At 46.5% G+C, this 9,017-nt stretch overlaps 2 protein-coding genes across 2 annotated transcripts; both read left to right on the forward strand.

The window, feature by feature from the left end:
• Nucleotides 1–244: 244 nt before the first annotated feature.
• LOC131688122 (uncharacterized) lies at nt 245–3,280 on the forward strand. Its single transcript, XM_058972273.1, has one exon. It carries the CDS (start codon nt 245–247, stop codon nt 3,278–3,280), a length of 3,036 nt encoding a protein of 1,011 aa, XP_058828256.1.
• Nucleotides 3,281–3,470: 190 nt separating this feature from the next.
• Nucleotides 3,471–8,762, forward strand: LOC131688123 (uncharacterized). The gene has a single exon (XM_058972274.1). The coding sequence runs from the start codon at nt 3,471–3,473 to the stop codon at nt 8,760–8,762; it is 5,292 nt and encodes a 1,763-aa protein (XP_058828257.1).
• The last annotated feature ends 255 nt before the right edge of the window (nt 8,763–9,017 follow it).

Raw genomic sequence — 9,017 nt, forward strand, 5'->3', positions numbered from 1 at the left:
ACTATTTTCTCACACGATTGTATATACTACTGAGTGACGTCAAGATCCCGTTGAATACTGGACCCAATACCACTGGAATTGCGTGTGCATACAAGGGTGTAGACACTCATTTAAAATAATCTGCAGTCGCCGTTGTCAGTTTTCCAGGTAAGCTGACACAGTGTATGTCTAGCCAAGGCTAGGTCAGTTTTTTGGAATACTACACCTGTTAATCCCTGTTCTGTGTACGCGAATATCTACAACCATGCCGCCAACGGGTTCAGCAACGTCGGTGAAAAAGGCTCCATCCCTGAGGGCGCTACATACGAAACTTAAGGGACTGCAAACATCGTTGAACAACATCGTCAAGTTCGTTCAATGCTGTGATGAAAATACGACTGCCAGCCAGGTATCAGTTCGTCTTGAACGGTTAGATGAACTATGGGAGAAAATCGGGGAAACCATATATGAAATCGAATCCCATGATGACTTCGAAGCAGGTGAAGAGGCTTTTTCCAAGGAACGCGTGAAATTCGAAGATCGCTACTACGATGTAAAATCTGCCCTGATGGATAAGGCAAGGGAGTTGCAAGATGCTCCCGTCTTGGAGCAGTCGGTTAGGCAAACCGACACGAATCAGCATGCATCCATGGATCACGTTCGGCTCCCGCAAATACAGCTGCAGACTTTTGATGGTAACATCGATGAATGGCTCAGCTTCCGGGATCTGTTCACATCATTGATTCACTGGAAGACTGAATTACCAGAGGTTGAGAAATTTCATTATCTCAAGGGGTGCCTCGAAGGAGAAGCTAAGGCGTTAATCGATCCCTTGAAGATAACAAAAGGCAATTACCAAATTGCCTGGGATTTGTTGGTCAAACGCTACAACAATAGCAAGCTTCTAAAAAAACGGCAGGTGCAAGCACTGTTTAAACTGCCTGTACTGGCTAAGGAATCGTCGACCGAGCTACACAAATTACTGGAAGGTTTCGACAGGATAATTCAAACGCTGGATCAGGTAGTGCAGCCAGTAGATTATAAGGACCTTCTGTTGGTTGATGTCCTCAGCTCTAGATTAGATCCATATACAAGACGAGGATGGGAGGAGTTTTCTTCTGACAAGGACCAAGACACGTTAAGGGATCTAACAGAATTTCTTCAGCGGAGAATTCGGATTTTAGAATCACTCCCGGCAAAGCCATCGGAAGGTCGATCAGACTCCGTAATGGCACAGAGGAAAAAACCTTTTGCGGTCCGCACCAGCCATAGTGCCTCACAATCATCAGCCGGGAAATGCATTGCTTGCTCGGATAGCCATTGGTTGCACGTATGTCCATCGTTCCAACGAATGTCAGTTGCTAGCAAGGAGTCCTTCCTACGCTCACACTCTCTTTGTCGGAATTGCTTCAGGAAGGGCCACCAGGCAAAGGATTGCTCTTCAAGGTTTTCTTGTAGAAGATGCAAAGGTCGACACCATACGATGGTTTGTTTTAAACCGGATGGCGAGAACGGTAACAAGGCTTCTTCGGTAGAAGGGAAATCCTCTACAAGTACACAAGATGGAAAGGTTGCAAATGTAGTTGCTACAGATGTAGTAACATCTAACATGGCACATCAACGTGCCTCTAAGGTTCTCCTCACAACAGCTGTAGTTCTCGTCGAAGATGATGATGGGAAACGTCACCCGGCACGTGCCCTACTGGATTCAGGATCAGAATGTAACTTTGTTTCTGAAAGGTTGTGCAAGCTCATGAATATCTCTAAGGATGGGGTTGATATTTCTGTGGTTGGAATCGGGCAGGCGTCTACGAGAGTACGACATCAGATCCATATCACAATACGATCGCGAAGCTCATCGTTCGCTTGTAGCATGACATTGCTGGTGTTACCGAGGGTTACGGCCAACCTACCAACTACAACGGTTTCAACAAGGGGATGGGATATCCCCGAAGGAATCATACTAGCAGATCCAGCATTTCATCAAACGAATAGTGTAGACCTCATATTTGGAATACAATCCTTCTTCGGCTTTTTCCAGACAGGCAAGACTATTCCGTTAGGTGATGGGTTACCTTTGCTTACCGAATCGGTTTTCGGTTGGGTTGTTTCCGGAGAAGTATCATCTCCGACTCAATCTTCGCAAATTTCTTGCAACATGGTGGTATCGGACAACTTGGAGGAGTTGATGGAGCGGTTTTGGTCCTGCGAGGAAGTGGGAGACATCCGTAATTACTCCCCGGAGGAAGCGCGCTGCGAGGAGCAGTTTGGGCGCACAGTTCAACGAGGTTTGGATGGCCGATACACAGTTACTCTTCCGAAAAAGGGTGAAGTCATATCGAAATTGGGGGATTCGAAGGATATCGCATTGCGACGTTTCCAGGGTTTGGAAAGAAGACTGGGCAGAGATCAAGATCTACGCAAGCAATATCAAGAATTCATGGCCGAGTATTTGGAATTAGGTCATATGCGGAAGGTGGCTGACGATACGTGCGTCAAACGATACTTTTTACCACATCATCCCGTTGTAAAGGAGGCCAGCACAACCACTAAGGTCAGAGTGGTGTTTAACGCTTCATGTAAAACATCTACAGGGATTTCCGTAAACGATGCTCTTTTGGCAGGGCCAGTTATTCAACAAGATCTTCGATCGATCATGTTGCGCTGCAGAACAAGACAAGTAATGATCATTGCGGATGTGGAGAAAATGTTCCGGCAGGTTAAAATGGACCAAAATGATACGACTTTTCAAAGTATACTATGGCGGTTTGATATGGAGGCAGAAGTAGAGACATATGAGCTAACCACCGTGACTTACGGTACGAAACCTGCGCCATTCCTTGCAACGAGGACCTTAAAACAGCTAGCTCTGGATGAAGGAAGCAGTTTTCCGCTTGCAGCAAAGGCGATGGAAGAAGATGTCTATATGGACGACGTGATTACTGGAACCGATGACGTCAATGCAGCCATAGAATTGAGGAAGCAATTGGATGCTATAATGGCCAGCGGCGGATTCAGATTGAGGAAATGGGCCTCAAATAATCAAACCGTACTGGACGGTATTCCTCAAGCTGACTTAGCACTCCCGATGATGGATGGTATTAGTTGGGATCAAGACCAAATGGTAAAGACTTTGGGTCTGACTTGGTTACCAAAAATGGATACGTTGAGATTCAACTTCGACATTCCGGCGCTACTCCCAGATCAATTGCTAACAAAACGAAAGGTTCTTTCAATTAAAGCATCGCTATTTGACCCGTTAGGACTTATCGGAGCGACCATCACGTCAAGATCCCGTTGAATACTGGACCCAATACCACTGGAATTGCGTGTGCATACAAGGGTGTAGACACTCATTTAAAATAATCTGCAGTCGCCGTTGTCAGTTTTCCAGGTAAGCTGACACAGTGTATGTCTAGCCAAGGCTAGGTCAGTTTTTTGGAATACTACACCTGTTAATCCCTGTTCTGTGTACGCGAATATCTACAACCATGCCGCCAACGGGTTCAGCAACGTCGGTGAAAAAGGCTCCATCCCTGAGGGCGCTACATACGAAACTTAAGGGACTGCAAACATCGTTGAACAACATCGTCAAGTTCGTTCAATGCTGTGATGAAAATACGACTGCCAGCCAGGTATCAGTTCGTCTTGAACGGTTAGATGAACTATGGGAGAAAATCGGGGAAACCATATATGAAATCGAATCCCATGATGACTTCGAAGCAGGTGAAGAGGCTTTTTCCAAGGAACGCGTGAAATTCGAAGATCGCTACTACGATGTAAAATCTGCCCTGATGGATAAGGCAAGGGAGTTGCAAGATGCTCCCGTCTTGGAGCAGTCGGTTAGGCAAACCGACACGAATCAGCATGCATCCATGGATCACGTTCGGCTCCCGCAAATACAGCTGCAGACTTTTGATGGTAACATCGATGAATGGCTCAGCTTCCGGGATCTGTTCACATCATTGATTCACTGGAAGACTGAATTACCAGAGGTTGAGAAATTTCATTATCTCAAGGGGTGCCTCGAAGGAGAAGCTAAGGCGTTAATCGATCCCTTGAAGATAACAAAAGGCAATTACCAAATTGCCTGGGATTTGTTGGTCAAACGCTACAACAATAGCAAGCTTCTAAAAAAACGGCAGGTGCAAGCACTGTTTAAACTGCCTGTACTGGCTAAGGAATCGTCGACCGAGCTACACAAATTACTGGAAGGTTTCGACAGGATAATTCAAACGCTGGATCAGGTAGTGCAGCCAGTAGATTATAAGGACCTTCTGTTGGTTGATGTCCTCAGCTCTAGATTAGATCCATATACAAGACGAGGATGGGAGGAGTTTTCTTCTGACAAGGACCAAGACACGTTAAGGGATCTAACAGAATTTCTTCAGCGGAGAATTCGGATTTTAGAATCACTCCCGGCAAAGCCATCGGAAGGTCGATCAGACTCCGTAATGGCACAGAGGAAAAAACCTTTTGCGGTCCGCACCAGCCATAGTGCCTCACAATCATCAGCCGGGAAATGCATTGCTTGCTCGGATAGCCATTGGTTGCACGTATGTCCATCGTTCCAACGAATGTCAGTTGCTAGCAAGGAGTCCTTCCTACGCTCACACTCTCTTTGTCGGAATTGCTTCAGGAAGGGCCACCAGGCAAAGGATTGCTCTTCAAGGTTTTCTTGTAGAAGATGCAAAGGTCGACACCATACGATGGTTTGTTTTAAACCGGATGGCGAGAACGGTAACAAGGCTTCTTCGGTAGAAGGGAAATCCTCTACAAGTACACAAGATGGAAAGGTTGCAAATGTAGTTGCTACAGATGTAGTAACATCTAACATGGCACATCAACGTGCCTCTAAGGTTCTCCTCACAACAGCTGTAGTTCTCGTCGAAGATGATGATGGGAAACGTCACCCGGCACGTGCCCTACTGGATTCAGGATCAGAATGTAACTTTGTTTCTGAAAGGTTGTGCAAGCTCATGAATATCTCTAAGGATGGGGTTGATATTTCTGTGGTTGGAATCGGGCAGGCGTCTACGAGAGTACGACATCAGATCCATATCACAATACGATCGCGAAGCTCATCGTTCGCTTGTAGCATGACATTGCTGGTGTTACCGAGGGTTACGGCCAACCTACCAACTACAACGGTTTCAACAAGGGGATGGGATATCCCCGAAGGAATCATACTAGCAGATCCAGCATTTCATCAAACGAATAGTGTAGACCTCATATTTGGAATACAATCCTTCTTCGGCTTTTTCCAGACAGGCAAGACTATTCCGTTAGGTGATGGGTTACCTTTGCTTACCGAATCGGTTTTCGGTTGGGTTGTTTCCGGAGAAGTATCATCTCCGACTCAATCTTCGCAAATTTCTTGCAACATGGTGGTATCGGACAACTTGGAGGAGTTGATGGAGCGGTTTTGGTCCTGCGAGGAAGTGGGAGACATCCGTAATTACTCCCCGGAGGAAGCGCGCTGCGAGGAGCAGTTTGGGCGCACAGTTCAACGAGGTTTGGATGGCCGATACACAGTTACTCTTCCGAAAAAGGGTGAAGTCATATCGAAATTGGGGGATTCGAAGGATATCGCATTGCGACGTTTCCAGGGTTTGGAAAGAAGACTGGGCAGAGATCAAGATCTACGCAAGCAATATCAAGAATTCATGGCCGAGTATTTGGAATTAGGTCATATGCGGAAGGTGGCTGACGATACGTGCGTCAAACGATACTTTTTACCACATCATCCCGTTGTAAAGGAGGCCAGCACAACCACTAAGGTCAGAGTGGTGTTTAACGCTTCATGTAAAACATCTACAGGGATTTCCGTAAACGATGCTCTTTTGGCAGGGCCAGTTATTCAACAAGATCTTCGATCGATCATGTTGCGCTGCAGAACAAGACAAGTAATGATCATTGCGGATGTGGAGAAAATGTTCCGGCAGGTTAAAATGGACCAAAATGATACGACTTTTCAAAGTATACTATGGCGGTTTGATATGGAGGCAGAAGTAGAGACATATGAGCTAACCACCGTGACTTACGGTACGAAACCTGCGCCATTCCTTGCAACGAGGACCTTAAAACAGCTAGCTCTGGATGAAGGAAGCAGTTTTCCGCTTGCAGCAAAGGCGATGGAAGAAGATGTCTATATGGACGACGTGATTACTGGAACCGATGACGTCAATGCAGCCATAGAATTGAGGAAGCAATTGGATGCTATAATGGCCAGCGGCGGATTCAGATTGAGGAAATGGGCCTCAAATAATCAAACCGTACTGGACGGTATTCCTCAAGCTGACTTAGCACTCCCGATGATGGATGGTATTAGTTGGGATCAAGACCAAATGGTAAAGACTTTGGGTCTGACTTGGTTACCAAAAATGGATACGTTGAGATTCAACTTCGACATTCCGGCGCTACTCCCAGATCAATTGCTAACAAAACGAAAGGTTCTTTCAATTAAAGCATCGCTATTTGACCCGTTAGGACTTATCGGAGCGACCATCACGATAGCGAAGATATTTATGCAGCGGCTATGGAGTATGCGAGACGCTCAGGGTAACGCACTGCATTGGGATTCCCCGATACCCGAAACGGTAGGTGAGGAATGGCGGAAATTTCATCAGCAGCTGCCGTCATTGAACAATCTGCGCATAAAACGATGTGTTATCGCACCAAGAGCTGTGTCGACTCAAATACATTGCTTCTGTGACGCATCGGAAAGAGCTTACGGGGCATGTGTGTACCTAAGAACCTTAACGGACAACGGAGAGATTACGGTTAGGCTTCTAACGTCCAAATCAAAGGTGGCACCTTTGAAGACACAGTCACTACCACGGTTGGAGCTTTGCGGTGCATTACTTGCAGCACAGCTTTGGGAATGGGTTTCGTACTCCAATGGGTTAACGCACGAGGTTCATTTTTGGACGGATTCAACATGTGTGCTACAATGGATCAAGGCTCCATCCAACACATGGACGACGTTTGTGGCGAACCGAGTCTCGAAAATTCAGACTCTGACAGAGAATTATATATGGCGTCACGTACCAGGGGTCAGCAACCCAGCGGACCTAATTTCGCGCGGAGTCCCGCCAGATCAAATTCATGGGAGCAGCATGTGGTGGGAAGGGTCAAGTTGGTTAAAGGAATCAGCAGATCAATGGCCCCAGTCACTGGACAATGTCATGGATGAAGTTCCAGAACGACGTCGAAATGCAGTTGCATGTGTGTCAACTGAAAAATCGAATTTCATGAACAAATATATTTCTAAATTTTCATCTTATACAAATCTGCTCAGAACAACTGCTTATTGGCTGCGGTTGATTCGAATATTGCGAAAAACGGAAGGAGAGGAGGCACGGAGTTTCCTAACAAGCACAGAACTAAGGGAAGCAGAATTTGTTATTGTGAGACAGGTTCAACAAGATATGTTTTCGGAGGAGCTGAAAGGGCTAACCAGCGGTAAGGGTGTTCCTTGCAATTCGCCGTTAAGGTGGTACAAACCAATTATTTCGGAAAATGGTGTATTACGTGTAGGAGGAAGATTGGGTCATTCACAGCAACCGAACGATGTCAAGCACCCAATGGTTTTGTCGGCCAGACACACGCTGACGGAGATGATACTAAGGCATTATCACCAACAATTATTGCATGCCGGACCCCAGCTACTACTGAGCACGATCAGGTTACGTTTCTGGCCGCTGGGTGGCCGCAATTTAGCTAGGAAGGTTGTCCATCAGTGTCATCGTTGTTTCCGAGCCAAGCCCACATTATTGAAACAGCAAATGGGGGAACTTCCAGCTCCCAGTGTAACAATATCCAGACCGTTCTCCCGATGCGGAGTGGATTATTTTGGGCCAGTATACACTCGAGCAGGGCGGCGTCTGTCGGCTACCAAATCATACGTGGCCATCTTCGTGTGCATGTGTACGAAGGCAGTGCATATGGAGCATGTCACAGACTTATCCAAAGAACGTTTCCTACAAGCTTTACGAAGATTTTTTGCCAGGCGAGGGCGGTCATCGGATATGTACTCCGATAACGGTACAAATTTTGTCGGAGCTAAAAATCAATTGCGGGAACTCTTCACACTGTTAAAAGACTCCGGTCACCAACAAGCAGTTACGAAAGAATGTGCAACTAATGGCATTCAATGGCACTTCAATCCGCCGGCTGCCCCACATTTCGGTGGTTTGTGGGAAGCTGCAGTGCGTTCAGCGAAATATCACTTGTTGCGAGTGCTTGGTGGAAATCCGGTATCTGCAGAAGATTTTATCACCTTGTTGGCACAGGTAGAGGCATGCCTGAATTCGAGGCCATTGACACCAATGTCAAACGACCCAACAGACTTGGAACCACTCACTCCAGCTCACTTCCTGATCGGTGGATCATTACAAGCTATTCCAGAACCCGATTATGGGTGTGTGCAGTTGAATCGGCTTACTCGATGGCAGCTTGTCCAACGTCAGTTACAGGATTTCTGGAGGCGCTGGAAAATGGAATACTTATCGCAGCTTCAGAGTAGAACCAAAAATTGGGGACCATCCGTAAAGATTGATGTTGACAGATTGGTGGTAATTGTTGATGCAAATCAGCCACCAATGCGATGGAAACTAGGACGAATCGACGAGCTACATCCAGGACAAGACGGTGTGGTACGAGTTGTCACTGTCAAAACGGCAACTGGACGTCTCACTCGGCCAGTAGAAAAACTTTGTCTTTTGCCAAGGATCGAAGAAAGGATGGAAGATACACCTCAAGCAGTCATCACTCCAGAGTGATAGTGTCATCCAGTGCGTCGAAGGGGATTTCTTTCTCTTTTTTCTTTCAGAAGCTTGGCATCTTCAGGGTGGGTGAGGATGTTGGATTGTAAGACTACCCTAATACCCACAGAACGGTTAAAGTACGCAGCCAATGGATCGCTGGTGCGAAAGAGACTAATGATGTCGGAGTTGATGACCCACATAACCTCACGGGTCGTCTCGGTCTAGCACGAGAGAGAAAGAGGGAATCATCGGGATGGAGATCATCTCGAT

This window comes from Topomyia yanbarensis, chromosome 3 (genome assembly GCF_030247195.1).
Source record: "Topomyia yanbarensis strain Yona2022 chromosome 3, ASM3024719v1, whole genome shotgun sequence".
Lineage (NCBI taxonomy): Eukaryota > Metazoa > Arthropoda > Insecta > Diptera > Culicidae > Topomyia > Topomyia yanbarensis.